General features: G+C 42.0%; 2 protein-coding genes across 8 annotated transcripts in view; one reads left to right on the top strand and one right to left on the bottom strand.

Annotated features, from left to right (window-relative positions):
* Positions 1 to 1,345: 1,345 nt before the first annotated feature.
* The window catches only part of CCDC125 (coiled-coil domain containing 125), a 31,139-nt gene continuing 11,918 nt past the window's right edge, over positions 1,346 to 20,566 (top strand). Inside the window, exons 1-6 of one of the 4 annotated variants that reach the window (XM_045446183.1) lie at positions 1,346 to 1,732; positions 9,034 to 9,383; positions 11,933 to 11,991; positions 13,451 to 13,537; positions 14,318 to 14,395; positions 15,079 to 15,164. In XM_045446183.1, coding sequence (XP_045302139.1) covers positions 9,074 to 9,383; positions 11,933 to 11,991; positions 13,451 to 13,537; positions 14,318 to 14,395; positions 15,079 to 15,164 — 620 coding nt within the window. In that variant the 5' untranslated portion in view covers positions 1,346 to 1,732; positions 9,034 to 9,073. Of the gene's footprint in view, positions 1,733 to 7,476; positions 7,658 to 9,033; positions 9,384 to 10,690; positions 11,050 to 11,932; positions 11,992 to 13,450; positions 13,538 to 14,317; positions 14,396 to 15,078; positions 15,165 to 20,566 lie in introns of those variants that run through there. The other 3 variants (XM_045446191.1, XM_045446202.1, XM_045446213.1) reach the window with 3 other exon arrangements.
* The window catches only part of CDK7 (cyclin dependent kinase 7), a 62,496-nt gene continuing 51,407 nt past the window's right edge, over positions 9,478 to 20,566 (bottom strand). For 3 of the 4 annotated variants that reach the window (XM_045446268.1, XM_045446225.1, XM_045446232.1), the window contains one exon: positions 9,478 to 10,358. In XM_045446268.1, the coding sequence (XP_045302224.1) occupies positions 10,294 to 10,358 (65 nt within the window). In that variant the 3' untranslated portion in view covers positions 9,478 to 10,293. Of the gene's footprint in view, positions 10,359 to 11,340; positions 11,569 to 20,566 lie in introns of those variants that run through there. The other variant, XM_045446260.1, reaches the window with a different exon arrangement.

Genomic DNA, 20,566 nt, shown 5'->3' with positions numbered 1-20,566 from the left:
AATCTCTGAGCATCTAATATGCACAGAGCACTGATCTTGTTCTATAACTGATCTTGTTCTAAGTCTGGTTTTCCATATAAGTAGGGTATGTTTACTTGGGGGAAGTGGGTGGTTAAGGGAAGTATGGGCTGAATCTGGAGAAGAGGAAGAATAAAAGTCTACTAAGGCAAAGAAGGGTTCACTTGTTTGTTTCTAATCCAGAATAATCTTTAAATCCAGCCAAAGTTATTTCAACTATGTTGATATTAGGAAATACTATCAAAATCATTTCACCCAGGCACTGAAGCTATTTGATGGGGTTTCAAGTGATGGCGGGGTTTGGAGGTGACAGCCAAGAAAGAATTCTTGAAGATGCTTGTGGTGCAAAAAATGTGATTTTATTAAAGCACGGGGACAGTACCTGTGGGCAGAAAGAGCTGCACTGGGGTTGTGAGGAGTGACTGATTATATACCTTCAGGTTGGGTTGGGGTTAGGGACAGTGTTTTGGAAGCAAGGTTTCCAGGACCTTGAGGGGCTAGCTGTTGTTAGAAAAACATTTATTACTGTTAAGTAAAACCTCAGACATGAGACCCTTCAAATATATATAAGGAGCCATATGCTTGGAGAATAATTGCCAACATATACTTGGGGGAAGGGGGTAAAGATAAAAGAGGTTTGCAAAGGAATTTCTATGTGTTTAAGAAGACTCACAGGATCCTAGGGGCAGGGGGCAGGATAATGTTAAGCAAGATTCCCTTTTATCCCCAGCAAAGTACCATCACTGAGGCAGCTGAGCTCCTAAAAGAAGGTCACTCTGCCCGCTTCAAGGACTTGTCAGTGGGCCGTAAGCAATACGGGAATTTTTCATTTGCCTTTGTTTCCCACATCACCATGGCAAGCACTTGAAACCCCTTCATCTTGATGAGGGTGATATTAAGGCTCCAGGAAACGGAGTCTATAGGTTTCTGGAGATTAGACTATGGATAAGATTGTGTTTTCCTTGCAGTTTACTAAGTTATCTGTAAAATGAAGGAGGTTCCTGTCCTGCATGACTGTGATCTCTATCAGTCAACCATTTGCTTTCCTTTCCTTTGGTCTTGGGTAGCCATGGGCATCTGAGGAGTATCACACATATCCCACCTTGGAGGGTGTGTGAGGGTATGTGTGTGCGCTGTTATAGCCGTTAGCTTGCCACACGCTCCCTCATCATTACTGACTCTGAACGTTCTGGAGGGTGGGGGATGGGGGATGGAGGGCAGGGCCCACCTCTAGAAATCCACGGAATCAGTTCCCAGTGGCAGCTCTTTCCGCCCCCCTCTTGTTCCTTCCCACAGCCACGCCTCTGCCCCAGAAGTTCCTCTCGCCCTTAAATCCCTCCTCGGTTCTTAGCCTACTTTCCGGGTCCACCTGCGCCGCTGAACTGATTCAGCTCGGATCCCTCTGTCCCTTACCCCCTACACACTTCATGTTTGCACCATCTCATTTTCACCTTTACTGAGCGCCCGCGGTCTTGTTGTGTCTCTCGGTCTCCGCGCTAACATTTCTAATTCGGTGGCTCGTAGGGGGCAAACCCCGGGCTCTGCAGCGGACGGAGCTAACATCTCCCGCGCCAACCCACCAGCTCACGCAGGCAGCTGACCAGACCAGCGGGCCCGGCTCCTGGCGGCCTCGCCCCTCCTTCCGGTCCCGGCGGCGCGCGTGGTCACGTGGCTGGAGGGCGGCGACGCGCGCGGCGGGGAGGCTCGGCGCCAGGTGAGCGCGCCAGGTGGGGTGCGAGGGCGGTGGGGGTCTTGGGCGCCCGGCGGGATTCCCTGGTCCGGTCCCCTTGTCCAGTCCCCGCGACGGGCATTGCGGGGGCGCGTGGTCAGGCAGGGCTGGTGGCAACGGCGGGTGGGGAGGACCCGGGACCCGGGCTGCGCAGATTCGTGCAAACCCGGCAGGTTGTGGACAAGTTGGCACACTGGCTGCTTTTTTTCCCCTAAACGCCAGTTTAATGGTCTCGTCTCTCGTTAAAAAAAAAAAAAAAAAGGAATAGATTTGAAAGAATCTGTTTCTGCCTTTTCCCTCTCCTCCTTTATTATTTTTTCCTATTAGTATTGAGCCTTAAAAATACGTGTCCTGCACCAGAAAAAGGACATCAGTAGAAATGACTGCGGAAATCCCAATAAAGTCTGTGGTTTAGTTAATTCCATGTGTCAATATTAACTTATTAATTTTGGTAAATGTTAACATTAGAGGAGTGTGAGCAAAGGGTATACAGGAGCTCTGCACTATCTTTGCAACTTACTGTAAATCTAAAATTATTTTCATAAAAAGTTTAAAAACATAATGCTACAGTGTTGTGTAGCAGGCCATTGTTCACCAGGGAGGGCTCAAGTTAGTTCCTCTTTGCCAAGCCTGACAGGAATTGGGTGTCTGTTTGACCATTGTGTTTGCTAGGGCAAGTGTCAGGCTAGTGGGTGTGGATGTTTCTAGTCCAAGATTTCTGGGCAAGAGTCTGTTTCTTCATTTCGGTCTATCACCGTTCTTTGGACAGGTCAGTGAGTTAACGATACATCGAGCTACTGTAGGGACGTGTGCAATACACATGTCAGGAAAAAGGACTATTAAAAAGGTACAGGGATGCCTGCCTGGGTCTTCTGTGAGAGCGGTCATGAGTTCAAGACCCGTGTTGTGTGTGTAGATTACTTAAATAAATAAAAACTTAAAAAAAATTAAAAGGTACAACACAGAGCTAGGAAAGCTCAGAGATCCCGTCTGGCTCAGGGGTGTCAGGAGGGCTGCTGGGGGGAGTGGCTGTCATGAGCTGCGGGGGACTACAGAGGAGTCAGCGTTCCTGGCGTGGAGATGAGCACCAGCAGACTTGAAGGTGACTGATTGCCCTGAGGAGGCCTGGGCACAGGTGCAGTCCTTTTTTTTTAATGTTTACTTGTTTTTGAGAGAGACAGAGACAGAGTGCAAGCTGGGAAGGGGCAGAGAGAGAAGGAGACACAGAATCTGAAGCAGGCTCCAGGTTCTAAGCTGTCAACACAGGGCCCAATGTGGGGCCCAAACCCACAAACAGAGAGATCATGACCCAAGCTGAAGTCGGACGCTTGACTGACTGAGCCACCCAGGCACCCCGGTGCAGTCCTTCTTAATGGAAGCACAGAACATGTCCAGGAAGCAGTGACAGCTGACACTGAAGTAAAAATGAGTCTTGTTGTAGATAACAGGGTGACACTTTAATTATATATGCCATGGGAGCCATGGAATGTTTTAGGGCAAGAGGGGGGCATGTCTGGATCTGTGCTTGGAGCAGCAGTGTATAGGATGGCTTGGGGACTATTGGTTTCACCTGGAAGAGGTAATAAGAAATCCAGCCAGGGCTGTGAAGTTAATATCCAAAGGATATGGTTTCAGGAGATTTTGTGCACCTAGACATCTTGGCATCTGAAGGGATCAAGGAAAAGAGAAATCCCAAAGTTTTGGACCTGGGTGTTTTGGAGCATGGTTGAAACGTTTGCAGAAATAGAGGACTCAGGATGAGATAGATCTAGGGTGGGAGTGGGAGGGCAGTGAGTTTGTTTTTGAACAGCTGTGGGTTTTTTTATTTTTTAATTTTTTAATTTTTTTTAACGTTTATTTATTTTTGAGACAGAGAGAGACAGAGCATGAATGGGGGAGGGTCAGAGAGAGAGGGAGACACAGAATCTGAAACAGGCTCCAGGCTCAGAGCGGTCAGCACAGAGCCCGACGCGGGGCTCGAACTCACGGACTGCGAGATCGTGACCTGAGCTGAAGTCAGACGCTTAATCGACTGAGCCACCCAGGCGCCCCTGAACAGCTGTGTTTGAATTGCTGGCAGGATATCCAGCTGGAAATGTATAAGTGTGTTTAATAGTGGAAGCCAAACATACAGAGCAGGACAGAAAGAGGAAAAGGAGCCTGAGCAGGCAGACATGGGGTGGCTCCTCATTCCTGTAGGGTTTGAGGAGCTAAGGTCAACCAGGGGCCTGGGCGTGGCAGATCAGTAGTGTCACAGCTTCTGCACAGGTGGAGGAGACCCAGGAGCAAGACTAGATCTTGGATTTAGCAATTAGGAAGTCAGTGGTCCCTTTTCAGAGAGTTGTTTTAGTGCAGAAGTAGGAAGATTGCCCACTGTCTGTAATTGGTTCATCCTGTGGCCTTTCCCAAGCGACCAGAACACCAGGCCAGGAGCCAGAGATATGGCTTCTAGTTCTGGCTCTTCCACTACCTGTGTAATTTTGGGCCAGGCATGCATAGCTTTTACTAGCGTAGAAAAATAAAACCAGAAGGACCCTTTTATTCCTAGCAACACTTAATAGTCCAAAGAACTAGTGTCCCATGGGGCACACACTGGGAAAAGATGATCCAGAACCATAATTTTAGAGTCCTAAAGAACCAAAACATCTTGTCCAATCCTCCCATTTAACAATGGGACTAATACTCCCAAACTCTAATTCAATAAACATTGACTTGAAATATATCAACAGTTCCCAAAATAACCCTATAAAGTAGTAATGCTTAAACTCATTTTGGAGATTGGAAAACGCGCTCTGAGAAGTTAAATGACTTGCCCGAGATCACAGAGCAGCACGTGGTGAAGTGAAATTTGAACTCAGACCTCCTGAGTCAGAGCCTTCTCTGTCACACATCCTGCTGGGCCTCCCTGGTTGTCAACGTTGAATATATTTAAAACTGGCTGAGTGGAACATTAGTAACTTCTGACATTTTCCCTTTCTTAGAAGAAATGTGTTCTGAAAGTCGTTTGGTTTATTAATGTTAAGTATATAAAAAAGGGGAGAGTATACAGCCACCAGTTCCCAAAGTTACATTTTTTAAAACAGTAAGAGTATTGGATCATGGGAAAGCTCATTATGTTAACTGTGAATAGCAGAAAGGCTAGAAAGACCAGACCATGATACCTGAATTTATGTGGCACATTAAAAATTTTCTTAGCCACGCAGCCCAGCCACCAGAGCCTGCTGCTACCCAAGGCCCAGGTGATGCCTGCAACACATGCTGCTGGGCAGAGACAGCCATGGGGGCTGTGACCCCAGGCAAGTAGATGAGACAGGCCTGCACGGGAGAATGAGCTGGAGTGAGTGCCATGCTCTCATCCACGGCTGCTCCAACAGACACCCTGTAGAATCTGCCAGGCCAGGCCCCACTCAGCAGGCTGGGCCCCTGTGTAGGCCAGGATCTGGGCTCCAGAGGATTGGGGGCTCTCCCATCCCAAGAGCCCACCCTGTCCCACCTCCTAGGAGCCCAGGGTCCCAGGACCGAGCCCCACCTGGGCTTTGTGGACAAGAATTCTGGTCACCCCACCCCTCCCTACTCCCAAAGCATGCTAACCCAGCACTGGATTGGGAGCTGGGCAGGGCTGGGGCATTTGGGTTTGGGGTTGGGGCTGGCCCCAGGACCACCATCCCCAGGAATGCTAAGACGCAGGCTCCAGGATGGACTATTGATGTACAATAAAGCTCAGATGACCTTTCCAAAAAATTACACATATATTCTTAGCTAATCCTGTGATTGCTTACTCTTTCCTCTTACTACTTTTTTCCTTTGTGTTGACCAATTCCATTTTCTCCACTGCTGGCTGCCTAGCCCTGAGCATACCCTCCTTAACAAAGGTGTGAGAGTGCATTTATAAGCAGGAGTTTGCATTAGAGGTAAAACATAGCTCCTTAGGGATTATTTCCTGTCTATCTTGATGAATAGAAATAGAAAAACTTACTTATTTAGGAAATAAACTTGTAAAGGAACAAAGATGATTTTATAAAAATTTGGGGGAAAAAAGATTTTTACTTTTAGTACTGTTTGATGTCATAAATGATAGAAACGTGGTTTATTCTGATGTAACGCTCATTCAGATTCTTCCAGTGACAGAAAGCAGTAGCTAAGAGTGTCACAGTGTCTCTGACATTAGAAGTCAGGATTCAGAATCTGGTTCAACCTCTCGTTAGCTAATTGTCTATATTTAATAACACTATTGTCTCGAAAGGTGAGGATTAAATGGAATAATCTAAGAAAAACATTAAAATAGTGCCTAGCACACAGAAAAGAAGCAACAAGTGCTATTATTATATCACTGAAAAAGAAATTCTTGCTGATTTAGAGCAGCCAGTTTAATAATTTGCTTATCTAGGAGGATACAATTGATCAACACATTTCTCATCTTGTCCCCTAATGCAGTTAAAGGTCCCTTATTTTTTGTGTTTAAACACAAAAAAAAAACAAGTCAAAACCAAGACTTTTCTACCACCTCCCAAAAGTTCCTTCCTGCACTCTGCAGTCAGCCTTCCACCCTAGGCAACCACTGATCTGTTGCCCGTTATATATTAGTTTCGCCAGGATTTCACAGAAGATGGGCTTCCTGTGTTAGCATAATGTCTCTCAGACTCATCCACGTTGTTACATGTATTAGAAATTCATTATTGCTGAATATATTCTGTTGTATCGACTTAACAATTTGTTTTTCTGTTGTACATCTGGGTTGTTTCCAGTTTGGAGCCCATTTGAATAATGCTGTGAACAGTCATCCATATCTTTGTGTGAACATATGTTTTCATTTCCCTTGGGTAAATACCAAAAATACAATTGCTGGATCACTTGTTTAAAAGAAACTACCAAAATTTTCCACGGTGGCTGTACCATTTTATACTCCTGCCTACTATGTATGTCTATATCCGCAGCAATACTTAGAATTGACACTGGTATGTAACAGATTGTCATTGTAGTTTAAATCTACAATCCCCTGACAGCTACTGATGTTGAATGTCTTTCTATCCATTTACCTTCTTTTATGATGTTATGTCTTCGAATCTTTAAGGGCCTTGGCTTTCAAATACTGAAAGAATATGGTACTTTAAACCCTAAAAACAACAGAAACCTCTTCAACTATGTGTGTGTAGGGGGAGGGGGGTGGTTAAGTTTGTTTATTTGTTTGTTTGTTTTGAGAGAGAGCTCATGAGAGCACATGGAAGGGGCAGAGAGAGAGGGAGAAAGAATCCCAAGCAGGCTCCACACTGTCAGCACAGAGCCTGATGCAGGGCTCAATCTCACAAACCGTGAGCCAAAATCAAGAGTTGGAGGCTTAAATGACTGAGCCACCAAGGTGCCCCATTTGTGTCGTTTTAATAGTGGAAGAATAAGAGAAACATCTCACTAAAAAATGCAAGTTTAAGTTTTAATTATTTTTTTAAAGTCCTGATAAGCAATTATTTAAATAGCAGGATATATTTAGAAGAGATGTCAGATGTATGTATGTACGTATTTATGTATTTATTTATTTTTTTTAATGAATCTTGGGGCACCTGGGTGGCTGAGTCTGTTAAGTGTCTGACTTCGGCTCAGGTCATGATCTCACAATTCGTGAGTTCGAGCCCTGTGTCAGGGCTCTGTGCTGACAGCCCAGAACCTGGAGCCTGCTTCAGATTCTTTGTCTCCCTCTCTCTCTGTCCCTTCCCAACTCATGCTCTGTCTCTCTCTCAAAAATAAAGATGAAAAAAAAAAAAACAATAAAAAAATGAATCTTGAGAAAAGGATGAGATATTTCTAAACAACTACAGCAAAACAGCTATTCTGAAATGCCTGGTGGTGAAAGTTCTTCCTGTACTACTGTGTATAAGAGAACAAGGCTGAGCATTTAAGGTGCTCTGCAGCCAACAGGTAGGTGCCTACAGTGGTCCTTCGTCTTCACATGGGGAGGGCTCAGTGGTGGTAATTTCTCTGTAAGGCATTTTTATCTGGAATGTTTTCTTCTGGGAAGAAGGGCAGGCAGTTAGCTTCCCAGTATTCAGGTTGGAGTCTTGCCGAGGTGACTATTTTTCTGCCCTACAGGAAGGGAATTTGTTTATTCCTTCATTCACCTTATTTAAAAAAGTATTTATTGAGCTCTGATTATGTCTCAGATACTGTTTTCAGCATTGGGAATGCAGTGATGATCCCAAAGACAAAATTTTCTACTCTTATGGACCTTACTTTCCACTTTGGGCCATCTTGAGCAGGTTTGGGCTCTGGCAGAGGAAAAGTTTTAGGTCGCTCGGCCTATTGAGAGGCATCATAGGCAGGGCAGAATCACCTTTGGCTTTGCTAGGCTCCCACTTCTGTACTACCTCCTGCCTTCCAGTGGTGTGACTTGAAAAATGAGTAAAATATAGAGGGGTATGTTAGAAGGCCCTAAGTGCTAGGGGAAAAATAAATCAGGGAAGCAGGAGGAGGAGGAGTTTGCAATTTCAGATCTGGTATCAGTCACTGAGGTGTCACTGAAGGAAAGACCCATAGGAGGTGAGGAACCAGTTGAGCAACTGTCTGGGGAAGAGTGTTCCAGCCAGAGGGAACCCCAGCTCTGTGCCAGAAACGCTGGGGAAGCCAGCCAGGGTGGCCAGCCTAGGAGGGCATGCAGTCAGAGGCGAGCCATCAAAAGGACTTTGACTTCTATGCTGTGTTGTGAAAACAGTGGAGGGCCTTGAACACACAGTCTGATAAAGAAAGAGAGGGGGTACTTCCTTCCTTCCCACCTATCATCATCTTAGGTACAAAAACCCTGCTGTGTCTGCAGAAAAAACAGAAGATGTTCCCGTAGTACAGAGGGCTACAGGACAGGCTATAAGAGCCATGAGCACCTGAAGTGCACGCAAGGCCATGAAGGGACAGGGGCAGGGTGCTCTATGTATTCCCTCCAAGTTCCGTTTTGCAGGGATTCCCTGAATTTCATGTAGCTCCTAGGCTGGTGAAAACCAAACCCTTTCTCTTTCCTTGGCAAAGTCTGATTTGCTTTATCCTGATCAGTAGATTACTGGATTCAGTAAAAGGTTTTCCTGCTTCCTTACAATTCACTGCAGTCTTTGAAATAAGAGGCTGATCATTTCCTACCTAAAAAGTCCTTAAATGTTAAACATCTTGAACCGGATTGCAAGAAACGTTTGTGTGCTGATGCATCACTGGGATAGTCGTGCCTGTATAATAGAGAAAGAAACTTTTCTCCCCTCGAAACCCCAACTTTATTATACTGATGGTTTTTAAATTGTTTCTCTTAACCACAGATACCCTGTTTTTCCTTATGTTAAATACGGCATCTGGCTGATGAGCAGGGTGGTGAGGCCGCCGAGTGAGGCAGAGGTGCCGACCTGGGAAACCGAGGACGATGACATGGCAGAAGGCGACTTAGGGTATGGCCTCGGGAGAAGGCCCAGCAGCATTTATGAAGTGCAAGTTTCACATCTGTCTACATCTAGAAAAAGATCGGATGGAAAGAAGTTTAGCCCTCCCCCCTTTCCAGGAACGAGGGAAGAAAGAAGTGGTGCCATTTTTCAGTATTCCAGGCGTAAGAGCTCCCAAGATACACACCCTGAAGAGTCCAGCACTTCTCACCACAGACAACAAAGTAGCACTGGTAAGAATGCCTCGATCCCTCTCCCTCCTTCTTCTCCCCTGTGGATTTCATCAGTGCCTTCACCCGTGCAACACATGACAATAGGTCACTGTAGTGGATTTTGAGAATTCATCTTTATTCACCTCTTGGGATAGGTGATAGTACAAAAGTAACTCATGTTTTCATTTCCAAGTATTGCACAAATTGTGAACTACAGTAGTTATTCTGCATTAATACAGATATGTTAGTGATATCAGTGATTACCTACCTTGCTTTTGTGGGTGTGTGATTTAGTGGTGTGCGTTATCTTTTTTTTTTTTTTTCTTATTCAAGTATTTTTTTCTTATTCAAGTATTTATTTGGCACCTGTTAGGTGCCAGGGGCAGTTCTAAGCTCTGGGAACAACATTAGTGAACAAAATAGTCTCCATGTGACAGTTCACATTCTAGTAGAGGAGAGAAAAAATAAATCTCCCAGTAGTTAAGTGCAGGCATAGTGAGTATCTGGAGGGGTCGGGGCATGCTATTTCAGGCAAGGGTCAGGCCAGGGTCACCTCTCTAAGGAGGTGGCTTTTGAACACTGGAGTGAACTGATGCCCAAGCCTGGTACTTATCTGGGGAAGGAGTATTCCAGGCAGAACATGTATGCTTCTGGTTATTTTAGGAATGTCATGAAATCCTCCCTCTAAAAATTAATCTTTTTAAAAAGTAACTTTTATACCCAATGTGGGGCTTGAACTCCTAACCCTGCAATCAAGCGTTGCATACTCCATTGACTGAGCCAGCCAGGTGCCCCTCAAAAAATGAATCATAATTTATCATAACCCAAAATCAATTATGCCATTTATTAAGGAAAGAACAAAATTCAGAATCACATTGTGATAGAATATTACAACTCCAAAATGGTTGGGAGTCCAGGGGTGACTCCATGCCTACATGGTGGCACAGCTTTTATCTGGCTGAATCTTTTGTAATCCATGTTGTAAAACTTCCCCCACTAGAGTGGAACAGACACAAATTAGAACAACATGAAAATAATGTAAGAAACATGGTTTTAGATTTGCCAAAAGCATGTAGCAGATGGGGATTTTATCACCATCTTTCAGAATCCTTCTTGAAATTAGCATGGGATTATTTATATATTATTCTTTTAATTCCTCATCACGTATAGAGGATGGGTTCTGCTTTGCAAGCAAGATGTTGAAAACAGTACATGATGCTAACCTTTATAAAAATATGAGGAAACCACTGGGATATAAATATGTAACAGTAAAAGTATGAGCTCCTGTGTTGTTAGGTTACAGACTTTTATCTCAAATTAGCCTGGTCCTAGGTAAGGATATTGTATTGATTTCTTATTGCTAATAGGTCATTTCCAAGTCACCACAAATTTAATGCCTTAAAAATTTTAACACAAATTTATTATCTTACAGTTTTATAGGTCAGAAGTCCAAAATGGGTTTTACTGGGCTAAAACCAAGTTGTTGGCAAGGCTGCATTCCTTCTGGAGACTCTAGGGGAGAATCCATTCCTGTGCCTTTTCCAGCTTCTAGAGCTCGCCTGCATTCCTTGGCCCATGGCCGCCATCCTCCATCTTCAAAGGCAGCAATGGCTGTTCAAGTCTTTCTCATACTGCTTCACCCTGACACTGACTCTCCTGCCTCCCTGTTTCACTTATAAGGACCCTTGTGAGTACAGTGGGGTCACCTGGATAATCCAGGTAGTTAATTTAATCCAGTCCTTAATTTAATTACACCGAAAAGTCCCTTTTGCCATGTCTGTCCAGGTTCTGGGGATTAAGATGTGGGCATCTTTAGGGCCCTTGCTCTGCCTACCACAAGGATTACTACAACGCAACATGTCATTGCCAAACCAGCGTCACTTGTCCCTCCTTGGAGCCCCTGTCATCAGAGTAAAACCAAGATTTAGGTTTTGCGTTGGAAACCGCCATAGTGAAAGTTCAGAACAGCAAAGAAAAAAATTGTTTCGAGAAGTTTTTAATGTCCCTCAAAATACTCTTTCTAAAAAATCTTTTCTTCCTTTTACTTCTTCTTAATCTTCTTGCTTGTAATTTACCACTTTAATGTTTTTCTATTGCCAGTGAGACCACAATGAAAATGAAGCTCCTGGGAAGCTCAGTTTAATGTGTCAATTGATCACATTAAGGAGAGAATAATTGAAGTTACAAGAGACTTCTAGTCATTCTCCTTGGAAAGAAATTAAATTCAGGTTATTTCTTAGATATTCATATCACTGTATTGATCAAACTTAAGCCAAACACCAAAATTTATTTCACTCACCAACATTCATGTTTTTAAGTACTGTTTTGCATGTAATAATTAACCAATTCGTTAACAACAGTTTAGTAGAGACTCCTTTTTTTAAAGTCTTTTTATTCAAAAGTATGTGTCTTTTCATTTGTGAAATGTTTTAAGCTACCTATTTTTACCATTATTTGGTTTGTTACAGTTCTTTCCTCTTGGCACAAAGCTGCATTTGACATTTTATAAACAGATGTGCTGTATTCTAGTTAAAGAATGTATTGAGGTGGTTTTTTTTCCCCCTTAATAGATTCTAATTCAGAATTGTCAAATGTCGAATTAAAGCAACGTCTTCATGATACTTTAGAGGTAAGTCCTGTGGCTTCTATAAAAATTCTCATGAGGCACTTGGGTGGCTCAGTCGGTTAAGTGTCTGACTTCGGCTCAGGTCATCATCTCACAGTTCATGAGTTCAAGCCCTGCGTCCGGCTCTGTGCTGACAGCTCAGAGCCTGGAGCCTGTTTGGATTCTGTGTGTCCTCTCTCTGCCCCTCTCACACACTCTCTCAAAACTAAATAAACATTAAAAAAAAATTCTCATGAGAATATAGCCCACTGATGGATATTTTAAGTAATGCTAAAATTGTATGGAAGGCAATGTTGGCTTTCCACATATTCTGCATGAGCCATAGTGTAAAGCTCCTAACTTTCAACTGGCCTCCTGTTTCTTATCCTCATCTCTCAAGAAAGCTTTTTATGTAAACATGCCCTCCAATTCACCTCTCACCCCTAATCTTTCATGACTTCTCTAATCTGCTCCTGGAGAGAACAGTTATAAACTTCCTTCCATCTGTCTTCCCTGTGCGTGAGGCTTGAAATAAGCTGACTTATTTTAACCTCTTTGAAATCAGAAGACCAGGAAGTATTCTAAGTGCTCTGAGGCCCTGCTGGCAGTAGGAATTTCTATGCGGGGTGCCTGTCTTTTGGGAAGGAGGAAGCCCATCTTAGTGTGTGTGTGTGTGTGTGTGTGTGTGTGTGTGTGTGTGTGTGTGTGACTTCTGGTGAAAGCTACCATTTTCGTTTTCTAGGGCTGCTGTAACAAAGCACCATAAACAGGTGGCTAAAACAACAGAGATTTGTTCTCAGTTCTAGAGGCTAGCAATCTGAAATCAAGATGTCAGCTGGCCATGTTCCCTCTGGAAGGTCTAGAGGAGAATCCTTCTTTGCCTCTTCCTAGCTTCTGGAGGTTGCCTCTGACAATCTTGGCATTCCATGGCTCATAGCCACTTCACTCCAGTCTCTGCCTCTATTGTCACGTGGCCTTCTCCCCTTTGTGTCTGTGCCCACATTTCCCTCGTCTTAGGACACCAGTCATTGGATTGAGGCCTATTTAATCCAGTATGACCTCATTTTAACCTGATTATATCTGCAAAAACCCTGTCTCCAAATAAGGTCACATTCATAGTACCAGGAGTTAGGATTTGGGCATATCTTTACTTGGTGGGGAGGACAGTTCAACCGATAATAGCTACTATAGCTTTGTGGATGATCATGTGCTTATTTTTGTGCTCTAAAGATTTTTTTCAGATTATTAGCTGTGTGGTCTAGAAGGATAAAAGCAAAAGATTTGGACTTTTAGTTACAACTGGATAGTAAGAGTCTCAGTGTAAAGCCTGCCTGGGCCACTTATGAACAGTGGAGGAATTTCAAACCTCTTTTATAAGGTCAAAGTGCTTAGAGTCAGTGCACACTGAGCTTACATGTAAACTATCCACATTTGGGGTTGCACATCTTGCAGATGGGTAGACTAATCTTACTTCTCTCCTTAGGAGGTAGAAATTTTAAAAACTGAACTTGAGGCATCTCAGAGACAACTTGAGGGTAAAGAAGAAGCATTGAAAATTCTTCAAAGCATGGTAAGAAGTTATTTTTAAATTTTTAGGTAGTATGGTTTTATCTTTTAAAACAAAAGCGTCTGTGCTTAAAATAGCTTTTTTGAAGGCGGAGATTTTTTTAAAACTTTTACTGAGGTAAAATTTATATACCATAAATTTCACTTGTTTTCAGCATACAATTTATCCTTATACTGGAGTTGGATAACCGTCTCTAATTAGACTAACCAGTCTAATTCTAGAACATTTCCCCAGTATTCCCCAGAAGGAACCTCTAATCCATTAGCAGTCCCTCCCCATCCCCAACCTTAGACAACCAGTCATCTTACTGTCTTTTGGATTTGTCTTTTCTATTTCATATGAATGGAACGATACGACATGTGTCTGGATTCTTTTAGTTAACATGTTTTTGAGGCTCCTGCATGGTGTAGCACGTGTCAGTACTTTCTTCCTTTTTATTGCCTAATAATATTCCATTGTGTAGATATACCACATTTTGTGTATCCATTCACCAGTTAATGGGCACTTACATTGTTTCCTCTTTGGGGCTGTTATGAGTAACACTGCTCTATTTGTTCATGTACCAGTCTTTGTGTGGAAAGTTCATTCATTCATTCACTCTATTCATCAGGAGAGCCGAGCGAAGATCTGCTGACTTTTGAACTATCAAATTCTCCATAAAAGGTGGTCTCTGTGGAAATTCTCTGGATTTCTACTGTCTTAGAATAAAAATGTGAACCTTACTGTGCATAAAGGAGTGATGAGAAATTTAATGTATACTGGTATGATTTTTATTTTTCTTAGGCAATATTTGGCAAAGCCACAAGTCATACTCAAGTGATGCTTCAAAAAACTATGGAACAAAAGAGATCCTTGGAGAAGGTATTTGCCACTTTTAGTGTAGACTTGTTCAAACTACCAAGCTTTCAAATAGCATTTCCTTTAAAAACCACAAGACTAATGGATGTCTGTTTGTTGTGCTTTTTTATACAGTCCCGTCCCTTTTGGAACTTATAACCCAAAACATATTGTTACATGGGCAAACAATTAAGATTTCTTTTATTTTCTCATTTTAAGGTAGTAGGAAGCTTGACACTTACTATAAATTTTCTTTTCTTTTGCTCCTTCTCTGCTTGCTTGGCAGAGCCTGCCTCTTTCTGACCACCTCATTGTCACGAAAATAGTAGTAGGTCTTTTTCTGTTCCTCCTGAACCCTCCCTTGATGGGAGTTTCCTGGGCTCACACTCCCAGGAATGGATTTTGCTTCTGGGTCTGTATAGGTTGGGGGTGGGGGCGATGAGGAATCTAGGTTCTGAGAAGCAAATTTTGAAGCTAAACAGTGTGAAATTTTTCTCATAGTAAGTAAGCTTTGGCAAAGCTCTTCTTGAGTGCTAAAGAGGCATGTTGTACATGTTTTTAAATGTCATAAACTCTTTTTGGATAATTAGTTTCTCTTTAACCTATTTCTGTTAAATGATTAAATGATTTATTTCAGCTATTTACAATGTCCTGAAATGATTTATTTGTAGTAATTTTCCATGAAAAGTCCTATTTTCTTTCTATAGGAAATAAATGCCTTGCAATGGGAAATAGAATTTGATCAGAATAGATTTAAAAATATAGAAGAATCATGGACCCAAAAATATGACAGGTTTGTATATTTTTATTCTGTACTTTTTCTTTGGAAATTTCTAAAGTGTGTATAATTTATTTACTTACATTTTTATTGTTTTAATATTTAAATAATCTCTACTCCCAATGTGGAGCTTGAACTCATGACCACAAGATCAAGAGTTACATGCTCTTTCGACGGAGCCAGCCAGGCACCCCATAAAGTGTGTATAATTTAAATGTAGCTTAGGCTTTCTTTTCTCCTTCTGTGAGCTAACTGTGAATATTATAAAATTCTTACTGCTTATCCACTTCACTGTTCCATATTTTTCTGTTAGTATTATCTTTTTATATAATATAAATAAACTATATTTTATTGGGCTTAATGCCCACAGTAGGGTTTGAACTCACAACCCTGAGGTCAAGAGTTGCATGCAGTCACTACCAACTGAGCCAGCCAGCCGGGTTCCCCTATAAACTCTATTTTAAAAAGCAATGTAAGGGGCACCTCGGTGGCTCATTCTGTTAAGCGTCCAACCCTTGATTGTGGCTTAGGTCATGATCTCACTGTTTGGGAGTTCGAGCCTCACATCAGGCTCTACACTGTGAGACTGGAGATCCCGCTGCTTGGAATTCCTCCCCTCCCCGCCCCCCACATCCACCCCTGCTCTGCTATTCTGCTCAAGCTTGCACGCGCTCTCTCTCACAAAATAAACTTAAAGAAAAAAAAAACTTTAGGGGCACCTGTGTGGCTCAGTCGGTTAAGCATCTGACTTCGACTCAGGTCACGATCTCATACTTCATGAGTTCAAGCCCCGCATTGGGCTTTCTACTGTCAGCCCAGAGTCCACTTTGGATCCTTTGTCCGCCTCTCTCTCTACCCCTCTTCCGCTTGCACGGGCGTGTTCTCCCTCTCAAAATTAAATAAACATTAAAAATAAAAAGGGGCACCTGGGTGGCTCAGCCAGTTAGGTGCACAACTTCTGCTCAGGTCATGATCTTGCAGTTGGTGGGTTCAAGCCCCACATCAGGCTCTATGCTGACAGCTCAGGGCCTGGAGCCTGGTTTGGATTCTGTGTCTCCCTCTCTCTCTGTTCCTCCCCCACTCATACTCTGTCTCCTGTCTCTCTCTCTCAAAAATAAATGTTAAAAATAAAAATAAAAAAATTTCCATTTGCAACTACGTGGATGGAACTGGAGGGTATTATGCTAAGTGAAATTAGTCAAAGACAAATATCATATGACTTCACTCATATGAGGACTTTTAGAGACAAAACAGATGAACCTAAGGGAAGGGAAACAAAAATAATATAAAAACAGGGAGGGGGACAAAACAGAAGAGACTCATAAATATAGAGAACAAACAGAGGGTTACTGGAGGGGGGATGGGCTAAATGGGTAAGGGGCATTAAGGAATCTACTCCTGAAATCATTGTTGCACTATATGCTAACTAATTTGGGTATAAATTAAAAAAAAATAAAATTAAAAAAAATGCTAGGCAATAAAATAAAAAATAAAATAAATAAAATAAAATAAAATATAAAAAAAACTTGGGGTGCCTGGGTGGTTCAGTCGGTTAAGTGACCAACTTCAGCTCAGCTCATGATCTCATGGTTTGTGAATTTGAGCCCCATGTTGGGCTCTGTGCCTGGAGCCTGCTTCAGATTCTGTCTCCCCCTCTCTCTATCCCTCTACTGCTCACATTCTGTCCATCTCTCAAAAAAAATGAATAAATGTTAAAAAAAATTTAAAAATAAATTAAAAAATAAAAAAACTCTAGGGCACCTGGATGGTTCGGTTGTTAAGCATCTGACTTTGGCTCAGGTCATGATCTCCTGGTTGGTGGGTTTGAATCCCACATTAGGTGAGTTCTACCTCTCTGTCTCTGTCTTTCCTTGTGCCCCTCACTTATTTGTTCCCTCTCTCTCTCTCCCTCTCAAAAAAAAAACAAAAACAACAACAAAAATTTTTAGGGGTGCCTGGGTGGCTCAGTTGGTTAAGCATCTGACTCTTGGATTTGGCTAAGGTCATAATCTTACGGTTCATGGGTTCGAGCCCTGCCTGTGTCAGGCCCTCTCCTGATAGCATGGAGCCTGCTTGGGATCTCTCTCTCCCTTTATATCTGCCCCTCCCCAGCTTGCTCTCTCTTTCTCTCTCAAAAAATAAACATAAAAAAATAAAAAGCAATGTAAGAGCCATGTTTTCCAAGTTATTTTATCATTGGCATTTGTTTTTTCATATATCTTTTAAGCAATTTTTATTAGTATGAATTTATTTAGTAACTTTATTTTTTAATTTTTTAAAATCTTTATTTTTTAGAGAGAGAGCGACAGAGCATGAGCAGGGGAGGAACAGAGAGAGATTAGGAGACACAGAATCATAAATAGGCCCCAGGCTCTGAGCTGTTAGCACAGAGCCCGACGCAGGGCTCCAACCCACGAGCTGCAAGATCACAACCCGAGCCGAAGTCAGACGCTTAACTGACTGAGCCACAGGCGCCTCTATTTAGTAACTTTAAATTATAACATACACATATTATAAAGTCAGCCACTGATAAACTGATTTGGTATCTGGGATTATAGATGGCTTTAATACCTAATTTTTAATTTATTATTAACTTTTAGTCTGAGATAACTGAACATGTATAGAAAAGTTGCAAGAATAGTACAAAGAAATCCTGTATATCTTCAAGATTCTCCAAAGTAGAACTCTTTACCACATTTGCTTTAACATTCTGTCTTCTTTATAGTTACATATGTGGATACAGATAGATATCTGAGCCATTTAAGAGTAAGTTGCATATAAGGCCTCATTATTCTAAATACTTCAGTTTGTGTTTTTTAAAAAGGGACATACTCGGGCGCTTGGGTAGCTCAGTCGTTTAAGTGTCTGACTCTTGATCTCAGGTGGGAATCCCAGTTCGTGAGTTTGAGTCCTTTGTCGGGCTCTGTGCTGATTGCTGGGAGCCTGCTTGAGATCCTCTCTCTCCATCTCTCTCTGCCCTTTCCCTGCCCATGTTCTCTCTCTCAAAATAACTTAAATAAATAAAAATTAAAAGGGACATAACTCTGTCATAACCATAGTAAAATGATCAAAATTAAGACATTAACCTAATACTCTATTTTTTTAAAGTTTATTTGAGAGAGACAGAGAGAGTGAGGGAGGGGCAGAGAGAGAGAGAGAGAGAGAGAGAGAGAGAGAGAGAATCCTAAGTAGGCTCTGTGCTGCCAGCACAGAGCCCAATGGAGGGGTCTGAATCCACGAAGCCCTGAGATCATGACCTGAGCTGAAACCAAGAGTCGGATGTTCAACTGACTGAGCCACTCAGGTGCCTCCTAATATTCTTGTTTAACCTACAGCCCTTATTTAGATTTGTTAATTATCCTAGTAATAATACCCTTATATCAAAAGAAAAAAAATTCCTGTGTTCTAGGATCCAGTCCAGAATCACGCATTGCATTTGGTTGTCATATCTAAACTTCCGTCCCCTTTAATCTGAAACAGCTATGAGGAGTAAGGGAGGGCGAAGGAAGGGGAAAACATCTGGAACATTTATCAGTGCTTCTTTGTCCTTGACATTTTTTGAGGAGGACAGGGTGGTTATATAATATACTACATTGGAAATGTCTAGTGTTTCTGAATTCGATTCAGGTTATGCATTTGGGGCACTATTACTACTGAAACAATGTTGTGTTAGCCTGCAATGTGGATTTGTCCCGTTCCTCGCATGTGAATATTGACTATTTGGTTAAGGGGTGGTATCTGCCCTCATTTTCCACTATAAAGCCATTATTTCCCCCCTTCTGGTTAGTAAGCATCTTGTGGGGAGATGCTGTGAGATTATGTGATTTATCGGATTTTCACCCACTAGTTTTACATCCACTGCTTATTCTGCCTGAAGCAGTCATTACTATGACGGTTGCCAAATGGTAACTTTCTAATTCTGTTATTCCTTCTATATTCATTTGCTGGCATTTTAAGAGCTTTTTTCCTCCCCCATTTGTTTATACCAAAATGGATTCATGAATTCTTGCAATATTCAATGGGTTACTATCATAATTTCTTTTTTGCATACAGTTTTCCAACTTCAGTCAATGGGAGCCCCTTCAAGCTGGCTCCTGTGGCTTTCTGACACCTCCCTGTTATTGTTGGAGCACTTTCTTGCTTTCTGGTACAAGAGGTAATAGGCCATTATGCTTACAATATTGGCATCTTTCCAAGGATTCCTGGTTCCTTTTAGCGGGGAATGGTGTTTAGAAATCAAGATCTTAGTGCTAGGTGTGCTTATGGCTACTGGAAGTCATTGCTAAGAGGTCCTCTGAGAGGACGACTGGAAATGCACACGCACACACTGACATATACATCTACCTCTTCATCGCTCTCTGTTCAGAACCCTTGAGTTCACACCCATATCTTCAACTGCGCCCCACCACCACAGGGTACATTTGAGCCTTGCTCATTTCCATATTTGTAACTTCCAGTGAGAAACCTGGCTCTTTTCACCCAATGTTTACTTATTTGTTGTCATAGAATATGCAGAAAGTAGCTTTAGAATTGCTAATACACACCATTGCAAAATCAAACCTACTAACTAGAGTTCAATATTTGTTTGCAGTTTTGTTTCTCGCCTGAGGGGATCCAGTCAAAACAAGTGTTCAAAACTGACTTTAGTTTTCTTTCTTTCTGTGGTTATACAATTCATTTAAGTTCATTTGTTTTTATCTATATTCTGTTTTAGAGTTGTTTCATCATCCTTGTTGATTTATTTATTCGTCTGATCTATTTTTGACCTTGTAAAACACTGACATGCTTCCAAAAGTCAGAACTATTCTGAGGTATACTCAGAAATGTCATTCTCCCCCCAGGGCCCCTACCCCATTCCCAACCTGCCATCTTTCCTTCCCCTCACTATCTATATAGATAACCAGTTACTGTTTTCTGATTTATCATTCCTCTGTTTCTGTTTGCACAAATTGGCAGATATGTTTGTTTTCTTATTTCTCCTTCTTTCTTACACCAAAGAACAGCTGACTGTACATATTCTTTTGCACTGTTTTTCCTTTTTAACAATATATCCAGGAAACCACTCCATTGTGTGGATGTGCCATAGTGTACTCAACTATTCTCCCATATAGAGGCACTTAGATTGTTTCCAGTATCTTGCGGTTGTAAACAGTGCTGCAGTAAACAGCTTTGACATACATGTTTTTGTGTTGTTGGGAGATGTACTTCTGGTGTAAATTCTTAGAATTGCTGGATCAAAAGGTCAATTCATATGTAGATTAGATGTTATCAAATTCTTGTCTGTAAGGCTTGTACCACTTTGCATTCCTGCTAGCAATGCATAAAAGTGCCTCCTCAAGAGAATGTCACAAATCTTAATTTATGCCAATTTAATAGTGTTGTCTTGGTTTTTGTATTTTGTTTTCGCTGCACAGAAT

The sequence above is a fragment of the Leopardus geoffroyi genome, chromosome A1 (genome assembly GCF_018350155.1).
Source record: "Leopardus geoffroyi isolate Oge1 chromosome A1, O.geoffroyi_Oge1_pat1.0, whole genome shotgun sequence".
Lineage (NCBI taxonomy): Eukaryota > Metazoa > Chordata > Mammalia > Carnivora > Felidae > Leopardus > Leopardus geoffroyi.
Note: the sequence above shows the minus strand (reverse complement) of the source record. Positions and strands in the feature narration are given on the sequence as shown.